This window comes from Podarcis gaigeae, assembly GCF_964106915.1.
Source record: "Podarcis gaigeae genome assembly, chromosome: 10".
Taxonomy (NCBI): Eukaryota; Metazoa; Chordata; class Lepidosauria; order Squamata; family Lacertidae; genus Podarcis; species Podarcis gaigeae.
The window spans coordinates 1,792,883-1,819,939 of NC_139686.1; the positions used below are offsets into that span (position 1 = coordinate 1,792,883).

The 27,057-nt window shown below is 45.5% G+C and overlaps 1 protein-coding gene across 1 annotated transcript; it reads right to left on the bottom strand.

Annotated features, from left to right (window-relative positions):
- Positions 1–6,889: 6,889 nt before the first annotated feature.
- LOC310826231 (guanylyl cyclase-activating protein 1-like) lies at positions 6,890–19,492 on the bottom strand. The gene is made up of 4 exons (XM_083700995.1): positions 17,437–19,492; positions 14,896–15,045; positions 10,803–10,893; positions 6,890–8,133 (listed from the first exon to the last, which is right to left on the bottom strand). The coding sequence occupies exons 1-4, from the start codon at positions 17,632–17,634 to the stop codon at positions 8,003–8,005; spliced, it is 570 nt and encodes a 189-aa protein (XP_083557121.1). The 5' UTR covers positions 17,635–19,492; the 3' UTR covers positions 6,890–8,002.
- Positions 19,493–27,057: the final 7,565 nt, after the last annotated feature.

The following is a 27,057-nucleotide window of genomic DNA, read 5'->3' on the forward strand; positions in this document are numbered from 1 at the left end:
TGATGTATGTATGATGTATGGAGGGGTGGTCTTGAGCTCCAGGGCAGAGAATTTAAATTGTCTATATAAGGCCTTGCGCGCCATTGTTCTGGGTTCCTCCTCCTTTCCTGCGGGTGAGATCAGACTTACTAGCTGCTTTGCTTCTCAATATTCTCTGCTTGCCCTCTGTTATTTTCTCCTACCGATAGGGAACATATGTGAGGACTCTATATAGGCTCTTGGATACACCATAAGGGGAAAAGGGCAGATTTTGTTTACAACAATGAGAACATAAGCAGAGTGTTGCTGGATCAGAGCAATGGCCCATCTAGTCCAAGCGGGGAGAAAGAGCACGGCCAACATGGCTAGTAGCCATTGATAGCTCTCTCCTTGTTGCAGGAATTTATGTGTAGGTTGGGGGGTTGCCCCTCCAGCAGATCTCATGCACATGCAGCCCACTACCAAAATCAGCACAATCACTTTTGTGACTTGTCCCCACAAAACACTTCATCACAGTTTCTTCCTATCTATTCAAAGGGCCTCTGCTGCACGACACCAAATGTAAGAATTCACTGATAAATGTATCTATGTACTGACTCACTGGGAAAACTCCAGAAATTCATATCGATAGGTGAGCTCAGCTACTCAGCAGCCCCTCTGCCTGAGTGATAATCCCTGGCCTCCTGATACCTGAGTGCCAGACAGGTAGCCATTCCAGAAATAACAAACCCAGATGAAGACAAAAGGGTGTGATTAACTTGGCTGGGAAATGGGGAAATGTAAATATCTCTTTTGTTTCACTTGATGTGTGTTTGGTGGAGGGCAAGGAGAACCATGGGGCAGGGTCCAGGAAGCACAGATTACTGCCGCCAGACCTCCCCTTTCATGATGTACCCATGATGTATGAGTGATGTACTTTGGGGGGGTGTAACATGGGGATTAGCAGCTAATAAAAGTTTGGGTTCTCTTTTTGTTCGGGGCTTCCATCTTGTTCCACCTGGTGGCAGGTGGGAGTCCCGTTGCAACAGTCTTCAATCAAGACCAAGCCTACTGGCTGCTGTTTTGCTCTGGTATTCCTGGCTGGTGTCCTTGTTTTTTGTCCAAGGAAACTGGAAGTTTTTGACTGGCTGGACCAAACATTCCCCCGTATGTCCCCTCTAGGAAAACAAGGAATGCTCTACTTGACTGCTGCTTATGGATCACATCCCACAGTGGGAAGGTCTGGCACAAACTGGTGCCCAACGCTACCCACCCCAAGATCGTAATGTGCAGCCCATATGCCTTTGGCTGCTTGCAGACCACCTGCTTATTCAGCTGCCAGCATGATTTGGTTGCAAAGAGGTTAGAAGGTGCTACGTCAAGCAAATGTTGTCCAACACAGTATATTTCCCTTATCTGAAAACGCCAACAGTTTGAAAGTGCCCTCCATATACCAGCTGATGGGAGCTGCAGGTGGGGAGAGCGAGGGATCATTGGCAAAAGAATTGAAAAAATAACGGCTGATATAATGTTGGTATAGCCATCTATGGTGTGAGTGTGTACAGTTCCTCAAACAAGATATTATAGAGATGGGAAACGCTCAGGAAAGGGCAGTCAAAAGGATTTGAAGCAACTGGTCTAGGAAGAACTGTTGTGATTGTGGGATGTGATACATAAGTAGCAGTCAAGTACAACATTCCTTGTTTTCCTAGAGAGGACATGCAAAGGGATGTTTGGTCCAGCCAGTCGAAAACTTCCTGTTTCCTTCTGACTGGGGCATACTTCCTTTGCATGTGACTAGAGGTAACAAAAGGGCAAGTCATGCAGCACACCATTCTCTTTGACTTCCTCCATCATTGTAGCAGCTTTTAAGTGAGAATTGCTCTGTTGGCTTCCAGCCAAAGAGGACACTGGGATTATCCCCATATGGGATAGATCCACACGTATATACTTTGTAACTAAGTCTGCCTTCAGGGATCCAACTGTGAAGTGATGATGTGAGTAAAGTTCTTTTTTATACCTTACACAAGATTGTGGAGTGTTTATTCTTTTAAGAGGGGACTTACCAGGCATCTAATATTGAGAGGCTTACACAAGCCTGCAACCAGTTATCTGCTGTGCATTGGAAAGAATGTAAAACTCTGCTAAGTTATAGAACTTCCGGTGCAGCGCGATCTCATCGCAAGCGGGGATTTTACCGTGAGGGAAATCCCGGGCTATTTTGGAGGATTAGGGGTGCTACAGGGCGCGGTGGCCCCCCAAAAATACCTCTGGTGGGTGTCCAGAAGGTCAGGTTCCCGGCGGGACCAGAAGCGGTCAGCCCGGCCGTCAGGTAGCTTCGAAAGAAGCGAAGAGAACGGCGGAGCGGATTCACAGATTAGGAAGGATGTTAATAAACAATACATCCTCTCCTGCCTCCCTGAACATTCCCCCCGCGATGTCTGCAACCTTTTAGTTTAGAGAAAAGGCAAGGGAGAGTCAACATGATAGGCGTTTATAAAGTAATGCATGGAGAAAGTGGCTGGACTCAAGAAAGGCTTTCCTTCTTCTAGCACTCGTTAGCATCCAACGAAGCTGAATTTTGGAAGATTCAGGAAAAGAAAGTCTATCTGCACGCAGCACATACCGGTAGTTAAACGATGGAAGTCACAGGCGGCAATGAGAGTGTCCCCAACTTGGATGGCTTTGAAATAATATGCAAATTCATAGATTGATGTAATGGCACTGTGATGTGAGGTTTGGGTGTGCCGGCCCTGCATCTTTTACCAGTGGAAAATCACTGGGATGCTTTGCTAGAGCACTAACATTCCTTTGCCAAGTGGCATCTGGGGCAAAGAGGTCATGGGGTGGCAGAGAGAGAGAGAGGCTCCTGCCTCTGAAAGCAACTGTTTGCCCAGCCTCTTTACCCAGTTGCTTTACCAACTGCAGTGGCTCCCGGTGGAGTACAGGGTCAGGTTTAAGGTGCTGGTTTTGACCTTTAAAGCCATATGCAGCCTAGGACCCTCGTACCTAAGGGACTGCCTCTCCTGGTATGCCCCGCGGAGGACCTTAAGGTCCACAAATGACAACATTTTGGAGGTCCCAAGTCACAAGGTGGTTAGGTTGGTCTCAACTAGGGCCAGGGCCTTTTCAGTACTGGCCCCGATGTGGTGGAACGCTCTGTCACAAGAGACTAGGGCCCTGCGGGACTTGACATCTTTCCGCAGGGCCTGCAAGACAGAGCTGTTCCACCAGGCCTTTGGTTTGGACTCAGTCTGACCCTTATGTTTCCCTCCCCTTGTGGTCTTGATTTATCAGCTACTTTTAAATGAAGCTGCATTTTAAATTGCATTTTAGCTTGTATTTTAACTTGGTTTTTCTTTTCTTTTCTCCCTCCTCTCTCATTCCCCCCATTATGTTTTTACTGTGATTTTATTGGTGTTAGCCACCCCGAGCCCGGCTCTGGCTGGGGAGCGCAGTGTATAAATAAAAGTTCTTCTTCTTATTAGTATTATTTAGTGTAGGTATGAAGCTAGGAAAAGAAAGCAAGGCAATGGGAGACTTGGATTCCCAGATTTCCATCTTGGTGGCTCCCCAAAACTTAAGAACATAGGAAGAGCCTGTTGCATCCGGCCAATGACCCATCCAGTCCAGCCTCCTGGTCTCACAGTGGCTGACCAGATGCCCCAGTAAGCTGAATTTGAGCACAAGAGCACTCATGCCTCCTGGGGTCTCCAGCAACTGGGATTCAGGAGCATTGCTTTCCCCAACAAGTGGAAACAGAGCCTAGTCATTGTGTCTAGTTGCCATTGATAGCCCTCTCTGTGAATTTGTCGAATCCTTCTTTAAAGCCATCTTTGTTGATGGCCTTCATTACCTCCTGTGGGAGCAAATCCCATAGTTTAACTACACATTCACAACATTCTCTCTTTCCTATCGCATTACTTATTTTATTTTAATTTAAAGCAGCTTGAATAGGAGAGGAAGAAAAATTTTGCCTGGTCCCTTCATGAATATTACAATTTAGGGAGCAGCCTGAGGAACACTGGCAGAACCGATGGGGAGGTCCTCCTAGATGTTCTCCAGCTTCATGGCGTCATTCTGCTCCCTGGAGAATCCCGTCCCTCCTCCAAGCATCTCAGAACACTCTGCAGCTGGAATCCAAAGCAGTTTCACATCCAGGCAGCTTACTAGGCCAAGTGCGCCCATCTGACTAGCTGCCTAGGCATCACACCCACAGCGTTCTGTTAAAATGAACCATTTGCTCTTCCACATTAAGCTCCAGGAAAGCTGGATGTGTGAATTTACAGAAGCCAGTTGTGCACAGCACTGCTTGCCCAGCACCTGTGAGGTCATGAACCTCCTGCCCAAGTTTTGCATCATGGACATTTGGACACAAAATGGAATCCTTAATATTGTTATGTTTGGTTTTTTGGGGGGCGAGGGGCCAGCCTGGATGATGCCCTAAGCCCATTCAAATTCTTGGGCTCCTCTATCTGTAGGGGTACCTGAAGTTGCTCTGGCCCAGGGGTGGGCAAGGTTTTACCTGTCTGGGCCGGTCAAGTCCCGTGCAGATCTCTCTGTGGGCTGGATCACGCGTGCGATTTCCGGCGTCTGGGCATGCGCAGGGGAAGCAAGTCCCCATGCCACGCCATGCCGGTTTAGCACAGTGCGTGGGGACTCGCTGAGTGGGCGGCTCAGTTCGGGGGCGGCTTGTGGGCCAGTTAAACTGCCCCCGTGGGCCGCTTGCGGCCCATGGGCTGCAGGTTGCCGACCCCTGCTCTGTGCCATAGGACAAATGGTTGGGCCTTTTCCTACTTTACCTAGCTGCTAGGTAGAAGAACAATAGCCAGTGAGAGGAAGTTGAGAGCAGACTGGAAGCTGGAGACACAGAGACCTTCTTACTCGCTGCTGGATCCAAGGCTGCTACTAATGGAGAAGGAAGATTGGGGGAGGGGATTTAATGCTGTGAGCCCCTCCATCTTATTTGCAGATTGCATACATGTGTAAATAAAACCATACATCCTAAAGACACCACAGTCTCCACTGACCTCCATTCCTAGGAAAGCAAACCTGGGTAAGTGCCTGGAACCCCTGGGGTCTCTCCCTGCTCAGAGATTGGGGTGACACATAACAATATTTATCCAAGGCCCGCCAGACTGAAGACAGCCAGCTGAATTAAGGGTTGGCATTGCAGGTTGCTAATTATACAGGGAAGTATGGGGAGAAGCTGAGCTTACCCAGCCAGAGAGAAAAGTCTGGCGAACACTGTTTTGATGCTATGTTTGCCATCGATCCTAAGGTAAAGGTAAAGGGACCCCTGACCATTAGGTCCAGTCGCGGGCGACTCTGGGGTTGTGTAGTGATCAGGTGGGACTGCTATGAGGAATTATAACAGAGTAAGCCATCTGTGCCAGCAATGAAAGCATTGCGTTGACTGGGTTTAAACTATTTTGATATGATTCTTGATCAATCTACACCTCTGCATCCCTGTTCCATTTCTCTCTCTTTACAAGTCACGTACACAGCCCAGTTGCTTAGACAGGCAGGCATTCTGGGTCATCAAAGACAGTGGACAGTTTCTTTTGATGTAGCTTTTCTGATATGTTAATCTTAGGATGTTAATCTTAGGGCCAGGAAGCAGAAGGTGATTATGATCGCTGTCCTCCTGGCCATCCTTCTTATCATGTATATTGCTTGTTTATCACCTCCAGGGTTGCCAAATGTACTCCTTTGTAGTTCTGTTCTTTGTTTACCCTGCACTTAATTAGTTTTAGTAGTTTAACTTTGTCACCACGTGGGTTTGTTGAAATGCTCAGAAGAAATCTGATTGGTTCTTACAAACACTCTGTAAAAAGCTCTTTTGTGAATAAAACGACCTGGGCTAGGGGCTGGAGGCGGAGATTTATACGCACCCTTCCCAGTGTCTTGCTGGTTCAAGCCTCTGTGTGTATTCTTATTAATCAGAGTTCAATCCTTCCTTTACTTTGTGAAAGCCTCAGGGTTGCGGCGCTCATCTCACTTTTTTGGCCGAGGGAGCCGGCGTACAGCTTCCGGGTCATGTGGCCAGCAGGACTAAGCTGCTTCTGGCGAACCAGAGCAGCGCATGGAAACGCTGTTTACCTTCCCGCCAGAGTGGTACCTATTTATCTACTTGCACTTTGACGTGCTTTCGAACTGCTAGGTTGGGACGTGGGTGGCGCTGTGGGATAAACCGTAGAGCCTAGGACTTGCAGATCAGCAGGTTGGCAGTTCAAATCCCCGCGACGGGGTGAGCTCCTGTTGCTCGGTCCCTGCTCCTGCCGTCAATCTTAGATCTCCTCTAAAGGATTCAGCTGGGGAAAGATAGCCTGTCTTTCCTCTTTCTTCCCTCTCTTGCTTCCTAATGTCCCCAGCAACCTCCGTGTCCCTTGTTGTTTTGCCAACGGCCAGTCGGTTAAGAAGACACCATTCCAACGAGCTATTTGCTGACGGGAATAAAAAACAAGCAACCCTCGGATTTCTCTCCTTTTAATTGCAAACTGTACAAAGAAAGAGCGCCAAATATTGCAAGAGCCTGGCCTCCTATTTAAAATGTTCTCCTTCCCCCTTTCCTTGGAAAGGCTTTGGGGAGCACCTTCGGGCTCCAGCGCTGGAGCCAGCCAGCACTCCAAGCTTCTGGCGCAAAAGAAAGGGAACCAAGGAGTCAGGGGGGGGCAGCAGCCCCTCACCTTTTGTGGGAAGAACCTCCTGTCCCTCTTGTGGATGCAGGGCTAGACTGGGGGCCCAATCCAAATCAGCAGCCACTCCCCTGTTGTTGTTTAGTCGTTTAGTCATGTCCAACTCTTGGTGACCCCTTGGACCAGAGCACGCCAAGCACTCCTGTCTTCCACTGCCTCCCGCAGATTGGTCAAAGTCATGCTGGTCACTTCAAGAACACTGTCCCACCATCTCGTCCTCTGTCATTCCCTTCTCCTTGTGCCCTCTATCTTTCCCAACATCAGGATCTTTTCCAGGGAGTCTTCTCTTCTCATGAGGTGGCCAAAGTATTGGAGCCTCAGCTTCAGGATCTGTCCTTCCAGTGAGCACTCAGGGCTGATTTCCTTCAGAATGGATCGGTTGGATCTTCTTGCAGTCCATGGGACTCTCAAGAGTCTCCTCCAGCACCAGAATTCAAAAGCATCAATTCTTTGGCGATCAGCCTTCTTTATGGTCCAGCTCTCACTTCCATACATCACTACTGGGAAAACCAGAGCTTTAACTATACGGACCTTTGTTGGCAAGGTGATGTCTCTGCTTTTTAAGATGCTGTCTAGGTTTGTCATTGCTTTTCTCCCACTCCCACTAAGAGGGCCCAGTTCATTCTGGACTCCTGGGCATCTCCCAGGCTTGTGCCAGGGGACTCCTGGACTAGGCTCACGGCTCAACTTGGCACCCTGAATGCCCCCCCCCATATTCACTGCTTGAGGCAGCCTCATCTCCTTTCTGGGGGGCTCATCCTCCTGGAAAGGAGCCCGCAGGCACCGCAAAGGTGATCCTTCGCAGCCAGCGGCCAAGGGAGGTGGACATGCACAGACAGGTGTGTTTGTGCTGGCAGAGGTGGCTTCACTCACCGTGCATCAAGAGCCCCATCGTGACCTGCCCCACCAACTAACCTTCTAACTGCGAGAGTCTTGAGAAAAGGAGAAGCGTGGCTGCCTAGAATCCTCACAGCGGAGTCTCCTACTTCTTCCCTGAAGATATCTAAAAGCTACTCTTCCACGCACGGGATACCCTAGTAGTGCATACAGAGTGTGCTGCATTCGTAAAACTAGGAGGTCCCACGCCCAGCCTGCGGTTCTGAGAACAGATTGGCTTAACCTCCCACTTCTAGGCAGTTGGGAGAGCAGATCAACGGGGAGAAAATGGCCTGTGGACCACTTATCCATTCAGGTCATGCTCTTTTGCTTGTTCTGCAAATGCACCTTGCTCCCATTCCACCAAACGCATCTACCCTCCAGGATTCCTCCTCCTCCTCCAGGTATTCTCTGCTGCTTCCAACACCTGAGGAAGCTCACTCCCCCCCCCCTGCATTCCTGCCCAGCCACTAGACACTGTTTCGCCGCCGGCTGTTGATCATGGACACAATATGATCCAAGTCCAGGCTCTTCATCATCACCTCCATGAACTCCTCGTCTTTCCTCGCGCCTTCGATGAACTCCTCCAGAGATAGCTCACCTGAGGGGCAGAGAAACAGGAGACAATGAGAGGAGGAGAAAATGGGCTTCCCCCTTCAGTCCATTTTCATTTTTTCTGGGAGGAGAGATAAAACTATGGAACTTGCTCCCACAACAGTCAGCGATGTCCACCAATCAACATGGATTTAAAAGAGAATGAGACAAATTCGTGGAGGAGAGGGCTATCGATGACTAGGCTCTGCCTCTAAAATGCTTCTGAGTACAGTGGGACCTTGGTTCTCAAACACCTTGGTACTCAAACGCCAAAAACCTGGAAGTAAGTGTTCCAGTTTTCAAACGTTTTTCGGAAGTCGAGCGTCCAACGTGGCTGTCGGCTATTGTTTCCAGGGTGCCTGCACCAATCAGAAGCTGCGCCTTGGTTTTCAAACATTTTGGAAGTCAAACGGACTTCTGGAATGGATTAAGTTTGACGCTTTTGTATTTACTATTTAATTTGCGTTTTTGTTTTTGAGGCTTTTCGATTAATTTGTTTTTGTTTTTGTGACTGTGTGGAACCCAGTTCAGCTACTGATTGACTGATTGTGTGACTGCAGAAATGGATAAAAGCCCCCCATCCAAACAATGACTATCATCAGTGCAGGCAAGAAAAAAAATTAATTTAATTTTTTATCATCTACAATACTGTCTTATTTATTTTATAGTACAATACATTGAGCAGTTCGAAAGCATGTCAAAGTGCAAGTAGATAAATAGGTACCACTCCGGCGGGAAGGTAAACGGCGTTTCCATGTGCTGCTCTGGTTCGCCAGAAGCGGCTTAGTCATGCTGGCCCCATGACCCGGAAGCTGTACGCCACAACCCCAGAGTCGTTCGCGACTGGACCTAATGGTCAGGGGTCCCTTTACCTTTACAATCCATTGATTATTGCTTTTCATTTTATGGATCAGTGGTCTCATAATTGTTAGATAGTAAAATTCATGTTAAATTCATGTTTTAGGGGTTGTTTTTAGAAGTCTAGAATGGATTAATCCGTTTTGCATTACTTTCTATGGGAAAGCGCGCCTTGGTTTTGGAATGCTTTGGTTTTGGAACGGACTTCCAGAACGGATTGATTTTGAGAACCAAGGGACCACTGTACCAGTTGCTGGAAATCCCAGGAAGGGAGAGGGCTCTTGTGCTCCAATCCTACTTGCTGGTTCCCCACTTAGGCACCTTGGCCACTGTGAGAACAGGATGCTGGAGTAGATGGGCCATTGGCCTGATCCATTAGGCTCTTCCTATGTTTTCAAGTATCTGGGACCTTCTACATGCAAAGCGAGTGCTCTACTCGCTGAGCCACAGCCCTTCCAGATCTGGTTGCAGCAAACTCAGTAAAGTAACTATGCGTCATTCTCCCTTGCAACTCTACTCTGCAGAGCTCTGGATCAGGGAAGGTTATCTTTGTTTTGCAGCATGACCTTTTCAGGGATGCTCCTGCGAGCTCCGGGTTTGCAAGGGTGTTGGAGCAGCCTTCTTGCAAAGTCTTCACTTTGGCCTAGCAAGCTACGCTTTGAGTCAGCTCCCCTGAACTCCCAGCCAGGAGTTGTTTAGGTGGTACTGCCTTGTCACACTGTCCTGTCAACTGAACTTTAGCCAGAACTCAACCGAGAAAACGTGGGTTACTGGTTAAAATACGGTTCAGCATTTTCAAAACCCAGTAGAGCAAGAAACTAGTTCACTGTGATCTGAGCCTCACAGCAAAACAAAAACCTAGAGAAGATGAATTCCCCAACCTGGTGCCCTCAAGATGTTTTGGACCAATTTAGTGGTTTCCAAACTGGATAGTACAGTCCCCGGGGAGGCAGTGGGTGCTGCACTTGTAAATGACTATCAGACTTTGAACAGCTGGTATCTCTAGCTCAAGTTCATCAATTCTGTTGAAAATTAAACTAAATAGTTTTTATTGGATTTTGAGTAAATGAACAATTAATTGTTACGGTTTTGCATTTTATTGTGTTATTTACTTTCCACGGTGGGTTGTGCAAACCTCTATTCTGAATAATGTTTTTTTTTAAATAGGGTAAGAGGCATTGGGGATGAGTTTATTAAACCTTCCACTAGCCCTGATTGGCATGATCTATGGTCTGGGATTATGTGGGTTGCAGGACACAGGCTGATTTAGACTCTTATCCTCTAACAAGTGCATGTAACAAAACATTTTTTAAAAAAGAAGTATTGAGCAGAGAAGCTGTGATTCCTGCACTTCAGGGGGTTGGACTAGATGACCCTTGGTGCCTCTTCCAACTATGACTCTATGAAAACAGGCTCTTCCTCCTTTTCTTCCTGCCTCTTGTCCTCAGTGCTAATCCCTCTTCCAAAAACAGTTTTCCTCTCCACAGAGCCCCAGATGTTATCAGGGCCCAGTTATGGACATTGGTGTGTAATGTGTAGTTCGCCCATCGCTGCCAGCTGGATGTGGGATAGGTGAGAGGGTTGCCTTCTATTCCGAGGCCCACGTGGCCCAGGTAGGTTTGGTGAAGGGAGGAGGGCCCTGTTCAGGGTTGGGTGTGTGTGTCTGTGTAATGGGTTCATGCTCTGCTCTTTTTGGCCCAGAGTTTGGAACCTGCAGAGTTCTAGGCAGCAAAGTTCGCAACGGACTGCGGAACCAGGGTGGGCCTGGGGAAGGGCTTCAGAGCCAGTGGGGAGGGTCTCGGGGGAGGGGGGTCTCACCGTCGCCGTTGACATCAATCCTGTTGAAGACACGGTTAGTGAATTCCTCTGCGCTCGTCTCGTGGTCGCAGCCGTTGATGGCACGGATTGCCTGAAACGGAAGAGTTTGGCGCTTATTTGGTTCAGTTCATAAACAACCGCTGCATAAAAATCATTGTTTACAATTGCTGTTTAATATCAGCAATTGGAACAGCTAATGTACAGAAACCCAGAATGAGTTGAGAATGTCCCCTGCCCCAGCAAAATGTCTCGTTAGTTAATTGTAACAGCAGCTGCAAACCTTGAGTTGCTCTGCGGCGTGTTTTAGGAACAAAGCTATTTTGTGGGTTTTATATATTGCCTTAGTTTTGTTTTGTCTTCTTGGAATCCTCCCTGTGTCTTGTGCAAAGGTTAGAATAAAGGAAAAGGTAAAGGGACCCTTGACCATTAGGTCCAGTCGTGACCGACTCTGGGGTTGCGGCGCTCATCTCGCTTTATTGGCCGAGGGAGCCGGCGTACAGCTTCCAGGTCATGTGGCCAGCAGGACTAAGCCGCTTCTGGTGAACCAGAGCAGCGCATGGAAATGGGGTTTACCTTCCTGCCAGAGTGGGACCTATTTATCTACTTGCACTTTGACATGCTTTCGAACTGCTAGGTTGGCAGGAGCTGGGACCGAGCAATGGGAGCTCATCCCGTCGCGGGGATTCGAACTGCCGACCTTCTGATTGGCAAGTCCTAGGCTAAGTGGTTTAACCCACAGTGCCACCCACATCCCTAAGGTTAGGATAGAAATCACCTAAATGAAAACCATGGCTGTCACCTTCTCTCATTACACCAGAACTCATGGGCCTTCAGTGAAGCTGAATGTTGGAAAATTCAGGACTGATAGAAAATTCATGCCATGCATAGTTAAACTATGGAACTCGCTGCCTCAGGAGGCCCTGATGGCCACCAACTTGGATGAACGGTGAAGGGTTGACCCAGAGCAAGACACACAAACCCAACACACCTGCCTGAAGGAATCTGCGAGGATGTGGAGAAGCTCAGCCCTTGCTTACAAGGTAAAATATACCAGTAAGATATTAACAGGCTGGGGAAGAAAAAAAGAGTCAGGAGAGCTTTTAAAGGCCATCCCTCACAGCTTCTGCTCTGCCAGCAATGTGGGATTAAAAGAAAACATTTGTTTCCAAACTAAGCATAGGTTCCATATGAATCTACCCGGACCCTGATATCATCTTCTGAGGCCCTTTCTCGCGTCACTCCTCCACGAGAGGTTCGGAGGGTGGCAACACGAGAACGGGGCCTTCTCTGCAGTGGCTCCCCATTTGTGGTTTGCCTGGTGCCTTCATTATACAGCTTTAGACGCCAGGCAAAAATGTTCCTCTTTAACCAGGCCTTGGCTGATTGACACCCAACACCCTTTTAAAATGTGTTGTGGGAATAACACTTGTAGTTTAATGGATTTGGATAAAAGATGCAGGAGAAAATGATTAAATAACAGGAGCCACAAAGGGGAGGAGGGAAGTCCAGGAGATTCTCTGGAACCTTGTCTTTATGTTGCGTGTTGTATGTTTGTGATTGTAAAATTTTAACTTGAGAACCAAATAAATAAATTTATTAAAATAAAATAAAATGAGTTGCAGGAGGGGGTGTTATTGGGGTTTTTTTGTTTTCGTTTTGATAATGTATTTTGAGTTTGTTTATTTTATTTTGCAGGTATAGGGCGGTGTGCAAATTTAATAAATAAAAATGGGGGGGGGGGAGAAAAATCAGGACATGGCTGTGAAGGGGAACTCTGGGTGGAGTTGGAAAAGGTATGGAAAATGGCCAGCAAAATGAACAAGATGATGGGGCAACCAGGGGTGCAGCAGGGGGGGCTGGGGCTAGGGAAAGAAGCTGCCCACAAGCGAGGATTGAAGGCCACTTACTATGGAGCCAGGCTCAAAGTTCTTGTATTACCGTATTTTTTGCTCTATAAGACTCACTTTTCCCCTCCTAAAAAGTAAGGGGAAATGTGTGTGCATCTTATGGAACGAATGCAGGCTGCGCAGCTATCCCAGAAGCCAGAACAGCAAGAGGGATTGCTGCTTTCACTGCACAGCGATTCCTCTTGCTGTTCTGGCTTCTGGGATTCAGAATATTTTTTTTCTTCTTTTTCTCCTCCAAAAACTAGGCGCGTCTTGTGGTCTGGTGTGTCTTATAGAGCGAAAGATATGGTAATTTACAATGCCTTGGACAACTTAGGGAGCTCTGGGGTTGCCTGAACCACCATATCCCAGCTCAGTTGCCAAGATAATTTGCAGGAGTGTCGCTGGACCATTCTCCAAGCTGTCAAGGCTCATTTGACAACAATGTAAGAACATAAGAAACACCTGTTAGATGAGGCCAAGGGTCCATATTGCTCAGCTTCCTGTTCTCACAGGGGCCAACCAGATGCCCTAATGGGAAACGCACAAGCAGGATTCGAACCCAAGAGCACTTTCTCCCCCTCCTGCGGTTTCCAGACAATGACATTATAAAACACCACTGCCTCCAACTGTGAAGGTGAAGCAGAACTCACCCCATGTGCTCTCCAAGAAACCATGGGCTCATCCAACGTTTCCTGTTTTTCTGCCGCTTTCCCCTGGGGAAAACCACTCTTTAGTGCTCAATGGGACCAAACGGCACTTTGGGTTTTCTTTGGACAGACGTTTGCCCTGATTTAGCACCAAAGAGCAGGTTTTCCCTGAGAAAATGGGTCGAGTGTAAAACTGCTTGGACCTGTGATTTCTAGACATGGGACAACCGGAGGTATGGACGAGGCCCAAATCTTTAGTTTCACCATCCCGGTTCTGCGGAACTCTCTGTCACCGGAGATGCAGCAAGCGCCTTCTTTGCCAACTTTCAAGCGCCTACTGAAAACTTTTCTATTCCGCCCGAACCCTATGCAGGCAGTAAAGGACTAATCTATACTTGTGAGTTATAACATTATAACTGCGATATAAAAAGGTGACACCAGGCAGTGCTGTACAGCAGTCAATGTAAACTTGCATTGAGAGCTAGCTATATAATGTATTTTTTCTTAGCTTTTTTAAATAGATTGGCGTAGACTCAGCCCCAGACACCATCCTTCCACAATGGTTAACCAATGTCTGTTTTTAGCTCTTTTGTGGTTCTTATTGTATAGCTTTGTTTGCCTTGGTGTAAACTGCTTTGATATACAGTGGTACCTCAGGTTACATACGCTTCATTTTTATATATATATATATATTTTATTAGTTTATAAAATACAGAAAAAAGAATAGGGAACGTATTATAAAAGTAAAAAAGAAAGGTTACAAATTTTTCTTACTCTTTTTTCCAAATCTATTGGACTTCCCCACGTCCTCCCAACCCTGCATTCTCTGTGATACATAACGTCTGCAATTTGTTAACTTATTTCAATACTTATTGTATCTTCCTTTTTATCATGTTACCCAATTTCAAATGTATTATAACCCAAATCATGTACCTTTTCATTTTAACACAATAAAGTTGTTTCATTATTCTATCTCTGACTCCTTGTACCTTAATTTCCATTTCTTTAATTTAACATTACTGAAGCTAGGATTCAGGTTGCATACGCTTCAGGTTACAGACTCCGCTAACCCAGAAATAGTACCTTGGGTTAAGAACTTTGCTTCAGGATGAGAACAGAAATCGTGCTCCGGCGGCATGGCGGCAGCAGGAGGCCCCATTAGCTAAAGTGGTGCTTCAGGTTAAGAACAGTTTCAGATTAAGTACGGACCTCCGGAACGAATTAAGTACTTAACCTGAGGTACCACTGTATTTTCTTATGGCACATTTTTATAAATAAATTACAAATTAAGAGCCGTCTCCCGTCGCTGCTCACCAGCAACTACTATGGTTGGGATCAACCGCCTCTCTTTGGGGATGTGAGTTTTTAGCCTTTGAGCATGTGAAGGGGCAATGAGAAGAGTGTGCCTCTGAGAGGGTGCAGAGTGGCATCTCCTTTGCTGCTCCAACATCCGGGATGAGGAAGTGGCTAACCTGCAAACACATTCTAAACTCTGGCTGCTCCCTCTCCAGAAATCAGCTCCGGCGCCCTTTGCAAGAAAACAGAGTTCCCCGTTACCTGGATGATATTGAGCAGCTCACTGCGGTCAATGCAGCCGTTTCCATCTACATCGTAGAGCTTGAAGTACCAGCGCAGCTTCTGCTCCATCTTTCCTCGCAGGATAAGGCTGAGGGCAGCCACGTACTCCATGAAGTCAATATGGCCATCCTGTGGAGGGGGAGCAGGGAAAAAGAAGAAGAAGTATTGAGGGCAGAAATAAGAAAACTAGGCAGGGAGAGCAGAGGCGGGTGCAAATTGTGACCTGGCTGGTTGACGTTGAAGATTGTTCAGATGTCAAGGAGATAAACAGCTATCTGACTTTTAGAAGACACCTGAAGGCAGCCCTGATTTGGGAAGTTTTTAATGTTTAATGTTTTATTGTGTTTTTAATATTCTGTTGGGAGTCGCCCAGAGTGGCTGGGGAAACCCAGCCAGATGGGTGGGGTATAAATAACAAATAATAATAAATTATTATTATTATTATTATTATTATTATTATTATTATTATTATTATTATTTAATATACAGGAATGTGGCAAGCATAGCTTACACCCTACTGAACTCATTGGAGAAAGGGTGGGATAGAAATGAAGCAAAGGCAGTCTTGCTTTTTTAACCACCTTAGTTGGAACATTGGAGAGGTCAGGGTTCCTGCCTTCCCCAGCCATGACCACACAGAATTGAAGGTGCACCTCTGGACTGTGTGCGCATGTGCTCTGGGACAGAGCTGATTCAGGTCTCCTTCAGAGACCCCCTCTTTCCAGTAGCTTCATCTAGTAGCTACTAGATTATGCAGAGATGACAAGACTGACATGGAAAATCAGAAAGATCGAAACTTCAGTTGAGATTGGGATATGGTAAATACAGATATTTATAAGAACACTGTAAACACTTGACCTCTTTGGCAGGCTTTAAATAACTCCTGCAATGTTACAAAGACTTTGGAAACGATGGAGAACTGAAATTTGGATGAACTACAATATGCAGTTGATATAGATATTTAAAGAATCCATGGAGAGGAGGAGGGAATTTCCTAAGATTCTGTTATGGAAATTACGGAAGGGGGCACATCTTTAAAGTTGTTACAATGATATATATGCCTGAGTGTATCCTTTTGACTTGACAGCTCAGGGAAGATACCTAGCTTTATAAATTCATATAAAATCAGTAGTTTGACCAATTCCTCCATTTCTCTCTTTCCACTGGGATGCTGGAGATCGTTGCAGCCTGCTATGCCCATCCCTCGTCTAGCGGAAGGCACTCCAGCCTCCTGCTGTCTTCTCATCTCTTGTCTCCCCCACCCCTACGGTTTAATCCTCTTTGTTCTTGGGTGAACACATCCAGTTCCTTCAGCTTGCCTTTGTAGGATTGGCCTGCCAGAGCTTTATACAACTGAGGTCGGGTGGGTGGTTCGCACGCAGGGGAGATTTCCAGAAGCCAAAGCAAGCACCTGTGACCTGTGAGCCGAGCTCAGAGAGCTTTAAGCCGTTGTGAGGGGCCAGCAAGACCTGTAGTCCAAAAGGTCTGGGGGGCACCAGTTGGAGAAGGCTGGGTTAGGCATTACAGATTGTGCTACCCAGAGATCTGGAGTCCTCATTCTCGCACTGTGCATTTTAACCAAATCAGTGGACCACAGGGGTGTCTTAGAGAGCTGGGCAGGAAAAGACCAGGGTCTTCCTGGCTTGCCTTTTATTCTTCTCTTCCTTTCAGGAAGCTCAAGGAAATTTGCATGTCTCCCAATGGATGTCCCATCCAGGCACAGATGAGATTCTCACCTCCTTGTTACTTTCTCCTAAGAATCTCATGCTGCTACCTGTTGCTCCCAGACCTAATCTTTCTACAGAGGAGGGATTTGGGGTGACAACACCCCGAGTTCCTTTCTGCTGCATTTTGCTCTTAAAGCACTTAAAAATAAAATAAGAAATCAAAGCAGCTAAATTGTGTTCATGAGCTTGGTACTAGTTTTTGATTGCTCACAGCTGGGTTTTCTTTTTCACCCACAGTGCGGGATGGAATTTGCAACTTGTGTTACAGGTAACGCACACAAAAATTCAACTGGAGGATCAGCACTTAGAAGATGAGTTATCTATATCTATTTGCAATTCTACTTCTATCTGTTATACTCGCGTAATGAAATATCTATAGCCACATTTCGTTAAAAGTGTGAAAATGTGGTATACAGCACACAATGTTATAATAGGAAAAATAAAAAAGCATCTACACCTTATCCCTCATATGATGCCGACCAAATTCACCAATGTTTAAAAAATCAGAGACAAAACTGCTGTAGCGAATACAAGGAAGTATTGGTGATGTTATGGGAGCTAGCCAATCGGCACCTGCTACATTCTTTTCACCATTCCGAAAGGTGTTTCCAAAGTAAGCTCCTGGGGGGCGGGGGGAATGAACAACCGTTTGCACAGTTTTGGGGGTGTCCTTGAGCTGCTTCTGCTACTCTTAGAATGTCACCGCTACCTCCAGAGTTGCTTTGGTGGCCACCACAGCTGGTTCATTGGCTTTGGAAAACTGGTGCAGCTGAGCCCAGCAGCCTTGGCCTACCTTGTTCATATCGAAGGTGTGGAACATCTGCTCGATGTATTGGTTGGCCTCTGGGTCCAGGCCTCGGAGTCCAAAGAAATGCTTGAATTCATGCTCCGTCAGCTGCCCAGAGGGACACTCCGTCATGAACTTCTTGTACCAGTGGTGAATCTCCAAGGTCTGCAGGTCATCCAGTGTCCTGCTGCCATTGCTTCCCATTCTGCGTGGAGGTGGACCACGGGGAGACCCTCAGCAGCCGCCGCCGCCCTCTCCCACTGGTGGTTGCTACAGCACCAGCTCCTGGCTCCCTTCTGTTTTCACAATAGACATCCAAATCACGTTAAGCAGCACTGGGGGAGATCTTTCCAAGCCAATTATAGCCTTCTAATCTGATCTCAGACCCATTTAGAAGCCTTTAAAGCTTCAACGATACAAAGAGGGAATGGAAAGAACGGGGAAGAATAATCCAGGAAAAGGTTGCTATTACGGGAGCTTAATCAGAAAAGGTGAAGGGGTTAATCAGATATTTGTACCAAAAATTGACCAGAGGCTGACCTCTTCTTTCTTTCTTGCATTGCTTCTTTTTACACACCATCTGAATTTTCAGAGATTGGAAATCCACCCTTTCTACAAGTTGTTCATGATTGTGTCTTACTAAAGGAGCATGAATTCAAGCATTTCTTTGGACCTGGCAGTCATGCAAGCAATGCTTTATTTCTGTTTGAATCCCAAGGCTGTGGCTATGGGAGAAACAAGACACTTCTGGGGTGTTAATGCTCCCTTGTAGGCTCAGGTTGTATATATGTGTAAATGAACCATACATCATAAAGACACCAGTCTCTGCTGTGCCTCATTCCAATAGAAAACACAAATCCTGGGGGAAAGCGCCTGGAACCCTTGAAATGTTACACTGCTAAGAGATTGGGGTAGCGTGCAACACTGGCGTCAGAAGTGGAATTCAAGTTTCCCAGAGGAGGACCTATGATCGAAGTGTTCCTGAGCCGGGTATATATACAGCCAGAGGATCAGCCCTTAGCTATAACCTGCCTACCATGCAGAATATGAGCTATCTCATATTCTCGTACCTCTATCTGTTATTACTTGTACGTTGAAATATTTCTAGACCACACTTTTGTATAAAAAGGCGGCATACAACACACAAAATGAGAATAAGATAAATAAAAAGCAATTTAAAACATTTGTGGGCATTTACACCTCATCCACCATCCTATGCTCACCAAATTCACCTTTTAAAAATCAATGACAAAACTGCTCTAGCAAGTGCAGGGAGGTATTGATGTTATGGGAGCTAGCCAATCAGCACCTGCTACATTCTTTTCACCATTCCGAAAGGTGTTTCCAAAGTATGCTCCTGGGGGGCGGGGGGAAGGAAGAACCGCTTGCACAGTTCTGGGGGTGTCCTTGAGCTGCTTCTGCTACTCTTAAAATGTCACCGCTACTTTGGTGGCCACCACAGCTAGTTCTTTGGCTTTGGAAAGCTGGTGCAGCTGAGCCCAGCAGCCTTGGCCTACCTTGTTCATATCGAAGGTGTGGAACATCTGCTCGATGTATTGGTTGGCCTCTGGGTCCAGGCCTCGGAGTCCAAAGAAATGCTTGAATTCATGCTCCGTCAGCTGCCCAGAGGGACACTCCGTCATGAACTTCTTGTACCAGTGGTGAATCTCCAAGGTCTGCAGGTCATCCAGTGTCCTGCTGCCATTGCTTCCCATTCTGCGTGGAGGTGGACCACGGGGAGACCCTCAGCAGCCGCCGCCGCCCTCTCCCACTGGTGGTTGCTACAGGACCAGCTCCTTTCTGTTTTCACAATAGACATCCAAATCACGTTAAGCAGCACTGGGGGAGATCTTTCCAAGCCAATTATAGCCTTCTAATCTGATCTCAGACCCATTTAGAAGCCTTTAAAGCTTCAACGATATGCACGGAACGGAAAGAAAAGAAGAGGGAAGAATAATCCAAGAAACTGCTGCTATTACGGGAGCTAAAGGTGAGGAGGTTAAGCAGATATTTGCACCAAAAGATGATCAGAGGCTGATCTCTTCTTCCTTTCTTTTTACACGCCATTTTTTGGGGAGACATATGTTGGATGAAACGACTAGCCTCCAGGGTCCTCCAGTTATGATGAACATGCCAGCAATATCATTGATGTCTTATAGTAACACGGAGTCTTCACATGGGAGCAAAGCATTTCGAGATCTATGCCCCAGACTCTGTGTGCATTCTGATAATTTCTGGAAGTTTTTGCTAGAAGAGACCCCCTAATAATAATTTTAAAAAAGGGTTTTGATAAAACAAAAGTTGCCGCAGGCCTGTGGCTTGCCCACCCACCCTGTCCTTAAAAGGTATTGCAGGAAACATATTATTATTATTATTATTATTATTATTATTATTATTATTATTTGTGGGTGGGGTGGTGGTGGACTGGCCGGATCCATGGGAGGAACCCAGCTGGGAATCCCCCAAGGAAGGAGGCTCCGATCCCAGGAAGGGGTGGTGGGACAACGATGAGGGACCAGAGGGAGAGCACTGGGGGGAGAAGGAAGTGTTGGAATGTGAAGAGGCTACAAGGCTTAGTGAGCAGGGAGAGTCGGTGGCAGAGAGAAGTCCAGAATAATAGGCAGAAGCGGAAGCAGGAGAGGAGAGGGCCAAGAGGCAGACAGGAATCGCAAGACCAAATTACTCTCGAAAATGTATAAATTCTTATTAGAATGGAATGCAATAGATGAATTGATAATAGCGGCTATGGCAAAATGGGCAATAGACTTTGGGCATAATGTAGAATATGATGCATGGATCAAACTCTGGAATGAAAATTTTAAATTTACTGCATGCTCTATTTTAAAAGAGAATGTAATGGAAATGGTCTATCGCTGGCATCTTACTCCTACCAAACTAGCAAAAATGTATAGGACGAGTAGTAAAATCTGTTGAAAATGTAAAGAAAAGAACGGTGATTTTTACCACATGTGGTGGACATGTGATAAAATGAAAGAGTTTTGGGAATTGATCTATAATGAATTTAAAAAGATGTTTAAAAATACGTTACCAAAAAAGCCTGAAGAACTACTGCTAGGTTTGATAGGAGAGGATATTAAGAAGATGGACCAAAGACTATATATGTATGCTACGACAGCAGCCAGAGTTTTGATAGCCCAAAAGTGGAAAATACCGACTGTAAAGGAGTGGCAGACAAAGTTGGTCGAGGAAGCGGAACTAGCAAAACTGACACATAGTATTCGCAGTCAGGAGGAAACAAAGTACCAAAAAGAATGGAGTAAATTTATGGTCTATATAAGTGAGAACTGTAGAAATTTGAAGACGTTAGCAGGACTGAAATAAATCTCATGTCATGGTTTAGTCTTTTACTAATGAAACTGTGAATTAAGGATTGGAATAAGAAAACCTGGGGAAGGGAAGGAGGGAAGTCAACGGCTCTATGGAGCATAAAGTAAGATAGATGTAAAAAGACTTGATATATTTGTTTGTTGGTGTTGGTGTATTTAAAATGAAAACTTAATGGTCGGAGTGAAACAATATAAATTGAAAGCTTTTGCAGATGACTTGGTATTAACATTACAGGAACCAGTCTCCAGTACTAAAAGAGTGTTAGAATTAATTTCTGATTTTGGTCGGGTGGCGGGGTTTAAGTTAAATAAGCAAAAAACCAAGGTTTTAGCAAAAAATTTGACAGTTACAGAAACAGATGAGTTCTCTAAAGAAACGGAGTTGAATGTGGTTAAAAAAGTAAAATACCTAGGGGTGTACCTGACCTCCAAAAATTTGAATTTGTTTAAAGATAACTATGAGAAATGTTGGTCAGAAATCAAAAGAGATTTGGAAACATGGTCAAGATTGAAACTTTCCTTGTTAGGCCGAATAGCTGCTGTAAAGATGAATGTATTGCCGAAAATGTTATTTTTGTTTCAGGCCCTACAGATCGTGGACAAGGTGGAATGTTTTGGAAAGTGGCAGAAGGATATTTCTAAGTTTGTTTGGCAGGGCAAAAAGCCCCGAATAAAGTTTAAAATATTAACTGATGCGAAAGAAAGAGGGGGATTTGCCCTGCCAGACTTGAGGTTATATTATGAATCTGCAGCCTTCTGCTGGTTGAAAGATTGGATTTTATTGGAGAACACTGACGTCCTAGATCTGGAAGGGTTTGACAATGCGTTTGGGTGGCATGCATATTTGTGGTATGACAAGGTTAAAGTGCACAAATTGTTTAAAAACCATATTGTCAGAAGAGCAATTTGGAGGGTCTGGATAAAATATAAAGACTTATTGGAGAGTAAAACTCCGAGGTGGCTCTCACCGGTGGAGGCCAAGGCACGTAAGAGACTTAACATGGAGGCCCATTGGCCTAAATATTGGGAAATAATTGAAAAAATTGGAGACAATTGGAGGTTGCTAAGCTTGGAGAAATTGAAAACTAAGGTACGAGACTGGCTGCACTATGCGCAAATTCAAGAGGTATTTAAAATAGATAAAAAAGTTGGATTCCAGGTGGAAAAATCGAAACTAGAGACTGAATTGTTAGAGCCAAAAAGTAAACTACTTTCGAGAATGTATAACTTGCTGCTTAAGTGGAATACACAGGATGAGACAGTCAAATCCGCTATGATAAAATGGGCTCAGGATGTGGGGCATAACATTATGTTTGCAGACTGGGAAAGGTTATGGAACACCGGTTTGAAATTTACGGCATGCACTGCCTTGAAGGAAAATATTATGAAAATGGTATACCGGTGGTACATGACCCCAGTCAAGCTAGCTAAGATATATCACCTGTCTGACAACAAATGTTGGAAATGTGGAGAGGCGGAAGGGACATTCTTTCATCTCTGGTGGACCTGCCCGAAAGTGAAGGCCTTCTGGGAAATGATCCATAATGAACTAAAAAAGGTACTGAGATTTACCTTACCTAAGAAACCAGAGGCCTTCCTTCTGGGCATGGTGGACCAGAGAGTGCTTAAGAAGGACAGAACCTTTTTCATGTATGCTACCACAGCAGCAAGGATTCTGATCGCAAAATATTGGAAGACACAAGATTTACCCACGCTGGAGGAATGGCAATCGCAGTTGATGGACTATATGGAATTGGCTGAAATGACTGGCAGAATTCGAGACGTGGGAGAAGAAACAATTGAGGAGGACTGGGAAAAGTTTAAGGACTATTTGAAAAAACACTATAAGCTGTATGAATGTTAAAAAATGCACCTTTCAGGAAACTCTAGCTTCAGCAAATGTAAGTTAATGAAATGAAAATTAAGACACAAGAATTTAGAGGTAAAATAATGAAACAACTTTATTGTGTTTAATACAAAGCATATAAGAATTGGGTTACAGTAAAAGTGAAATTAGGGAACATGATAAAATGGAAGTTACAATAAGTTTTGAAATAAGTTAACAAATTGCTGATGCTTTATAAGACAGGGAACGCAGGGTTTGGAGGATGTGGGGAAGTCCTTTAGATTGGATGGAAAAAGAATATGGAAATTTGTTATTCTTCTATTCTATTTTCTCATAACCACTCTTTATTCTTTTTTCTGTATTTCTAAAAAGCAATAAAAAATATTTTTTTTTTAAAAAAAGAAAACTTAATAAAAAGCATATTTTTTTTAAAAAAGAGGCAGTCAGGAATCAGTCTGGTGAAGAGACACAATTGTCTCATGCTGCTGCCGTGACAAGCTCCTCTCCGGCTTGGTCTTCCAGAACCAGGGGAGGCATGAAGAGGGCGGAGGAGAGGTGGGCTCTCAGGAAGGCGCAGCCTCCAATTGCTTGGGGGAAACTGCCCTAGAGAGGAAGAGACTTGTGGGTAGACAGGGATCTTCAGCCTCAGCAACTGACGACAGAGGGGGGAGAGGGGGCAGCTGGGGAAAAACCCAAACACATGTCAGTTCCTATTTGTTAATTTCACTCTCCACCACCAATAAAGAAACCTTTGCCAAAAAAACAAACCCTTCCCCATCAATAAGCCTGCCAAAAATGCTGTGTAATTTATTTATTTTTTAAATATAATTTCTTATTAGTTTTTTTTAACATATCATTTTCAACAGTAATTAAACAGACTTTTGCATCTTATTCAAATTTTTGACTTCAGTCAATCCTGTCTGAAAATTTTCCAATCTAATCTCTCAGTATGCAATCTTCTTCCCTATTGCATTTCAAACTCAATATCTCTATCTCAAACCAATATCTCTATCTTTTTCTATTTTGTAACACTTCGTATATTTCTCCTTCCAAACTAGCGTAATTTGTTGATTACAGTTGCTCTTCAAATAGTTCATATGCAGTGGTGCCCTGCAAGACGAATGCCTCGTACGACGAAAAACTCGCTAGACAAAAGAGTTTTTCGTTTTTTGAGGTGCTTTGCAAGACGAATTTCCTTATGGGCTTGCTTCGTAAGATGAAAACGTCTTGCAAGTTTGTTTCCTTTTTCGTAAAACTGTTAATACCCAGGGTGCATTGCTTGAAGAGGTGCAGTTGCGACCTGACTTTGAGGAGCAACTCATAGCACGCGTTGTGGTAGCCCTTTTTGAGGTTTTTGAAGACTTTGGTGATTTTTGAAGCTTTTCCAAAACTTATTTTGCAGCCATTTGGTAAGTTAAACTTTTAAAACTTTTTTGGGGGGTTTTGGATTTTGGGTTGGGGTGTTTGGAATTCAAGGACTTGGTGTTGGGGAGGGGTTTGCAAGAATCTGGGAGCTTGTGTGGTTTTTTCTGCATTTTTATGATTTTCTGTGACCATTGGGCCATGTTGGTTTTTTTAAAAAAAAAAATTCTGGGTTTGAATTTCTGTGCAGTGGGTGGCTGGGGGAACAGTTGGGGAGGGGTTTGCAACAGTTGGGGAGGGGTTTGCAATTTCTGTGTGGTGGGTGGCTGGGGGAACAGTTGAGGTTTTTGAAGACTTTGGTGATTTTTGAAGCTTTTCCAAAACTTCTTTTGCAGCCATTTGGTAAGTTAAACTTTTAAAACTTTTGGGGGGTTTTTTGGATTTTGGGTTTGAGTTTCTGTGTGGTGGGTGGCTGAGTGCTTTTGAATTTTTTGGAAGTGAAGCACTGATTTTTTTTTTCTTTTTCTGAGTTTACGAAGGTAGGAGCTGTGCTGCCATGGGACCCTAGAAGACTGCTGCTGCAGAGGCCGGCGAGAGGAAGAAGAAGAAGGTGACACTGGAAATGAAGAAGGAGATCATCCGGAAGCACGACGGTGGAATGCGTGTGACAGACCTCGCCAGGGAGTACGGGAGGAATCCATTGACTATCGGGACCATCCTGAAGATGAGGGAGAAGATCCTTGCGATGGATGCAGCCAAGGGAGTCACCAGGATCGTGAAGAACTGCCCAGCTGTTCCGGAGGAGGTGGAGAAGTTGCTGCTCATCTGGTTAGAAGAGAAGCAGCGTGCAGGGGACACAGTGACTGAGGCCGTCATTTGTAAGAAGGCCAAGGCCTTGCACGCAGACCTCATCCGGGAACAGCCAGGAACCTCAGGCGAGACAGAAGTCTTCAAGGCAAGCCGAGGTTGGTTTGACCGGTTCAAGGCAAGATCTGGAATCCACAGCGTGGTCAGGCATGGAGAGGCTGCCAGTTCTGATGTTCCTGCGGCTCAAGACTTTGCAGCGGAGTTCCTGGAGGTTGTGAAGACGGAGGGCTACGTTCCACAGCAGGTCTTCAACTGCGACGAGACTGGGCTGTTTTGGAAGAGGATGCCCAAAAGGACTTTCATCACACAGGAGGAGGCCAAGTTGCCTGGCCACGAGCCCATGAAGGACCGTCTGACCCTGCTCTTCTGTGCCAACGCAAGCGGTGACCTGAAGATCAAGCCCCAGCTGGTGTACCACTCGGAGAACCCACGGGCCTTCAAGAAACACAAGGTCGACAAGGAGCAGCTGAGTGTCATGTGGCGATCCAACAGTAAGGCTTGGGTCACACATGTGCTGTTTGTGGACTGGGTCAATCTTGCTTTTGGCCCTGCTGCCAAACAGTACCTGCTGGACAACGACCTGCCGCTGAAGGCTTTGCTTCTGATGGACAATGCTCCTGCTGATCCTAAAGGCCTTGAGGAGGACTTGTTGGAGGAGTTCAGCTTCATCAACATCATGTTCCTGCCGCCTAACACCACGCCACTGCTCCAGCCGATGGATCAGCAGGTCATCGCCAATTTCAAAAAACTCTACACCAAGGAGCTTTTCAGGCGATGCTTCGAGGTGACTGATTGCACCACCTGCAGGAATTCTGGAAGGACCACTTCGACATCGTCACCTGCTTGAAGATGATCACCACGGCCTGGGACGGGATCAACCAGAGAAATTTGAATTGCGCTTGGCGCAGCCTGTGGCCGGACTGTGTGGCATCAAGTGACTCTGATGCACCAGAACATTGTTGCCTTGGGGAGGACCATGGGCCTGGAGGTCACAGAGGAGGACGTCAGCGAGCTGGTGGAGGAGCACGACCACGAGCTGACCCCCGAGGAGCTGGTCAAACTGCAGGCAGAGGCTGCGCAGGAGCAGGTCTCGCTGGAAGAGGAGGAAGCAACTGAGGAACGGCTGTCCTCCAAAGAACTGAGGGACATTTGCATGAAGTGGAAGGATGTGCAGGCTTTTGCACAACGGCACCACCCTGACAAGGACCTGGCACATGACCTTGGGAACACTTATGATATGAGGGTCATGTCGTCTTTCAGGGAGGTGCTGAAATAGGTGGATGAAGCAGCTGACCATGGACAGGTTCTTCAGCAAGAAGCAAAGAGTGGAAGAGGAACCTTCTTCGAGTGGTCCCCAGAGTCTTAGAAAATGTACAGTACACTTTGTTGATTTTTAAATGTTTAGAAACTTAATTTATTGTTCCTTCAATTTTTGAACTGCTCTTTACAGTATGTGTGACTTTAAAGAGCACTTAATAAACTCTTGTTGTACCAAATTTGGCTTTGTTTGGACTTTTTTTGACCATAGGAACGCATTAATTGAATTCCAATGCATTCCTATGGGATTTCGTGCTTCGCAAGATGAAAAATTCGCTAGACGAAAAAACTCACAGAACGAATTAATTTCGTCTTGCGAGGCACCACTGTACTTCTTCCAATCTTCTGTAAACCTCTGGCCCCGCAGGTTTCGAATCCTTCCTGTCATTTTGTCCACTTCTGCATAGTCCATTAATTTCGTCTGCAGTTCTTCTTTCGTCAGAATTTCTTCTTGTTTCCATTTCTGGGCTAACAATATTATTGCCGCAGTGTAAAATGCTGTGTAATTTATTAGTTAATTGCTGTTAATTATTAACTGCCCTGGGACCGTGAGGGATGAAAGGTGATTTAAAGGTGAAGGTAATAAAAACAAAAGAATAATAATAAATCAACAACAACAACAATTTATTTTGATATGAGGATAAGAAATTATTATTATTATTATTATTATTAGCTAATTAATGGAATTTGAGTATAAATTTCACTTCAGAAATTGGCTCCTCCTCGCAATTTCTTTTTAATTCTACCTCATTAATATTAAGCGCATAATAGTTAAACTGCAGGCCGTGACATATTAACATAAATTACCATATGCAAAACCATTTCCCCGCCCCTCGGAGGGGGCGTGGCTTCCTCTCGGGAACTTTCCTGAGTGAAGCGGCACCTGGA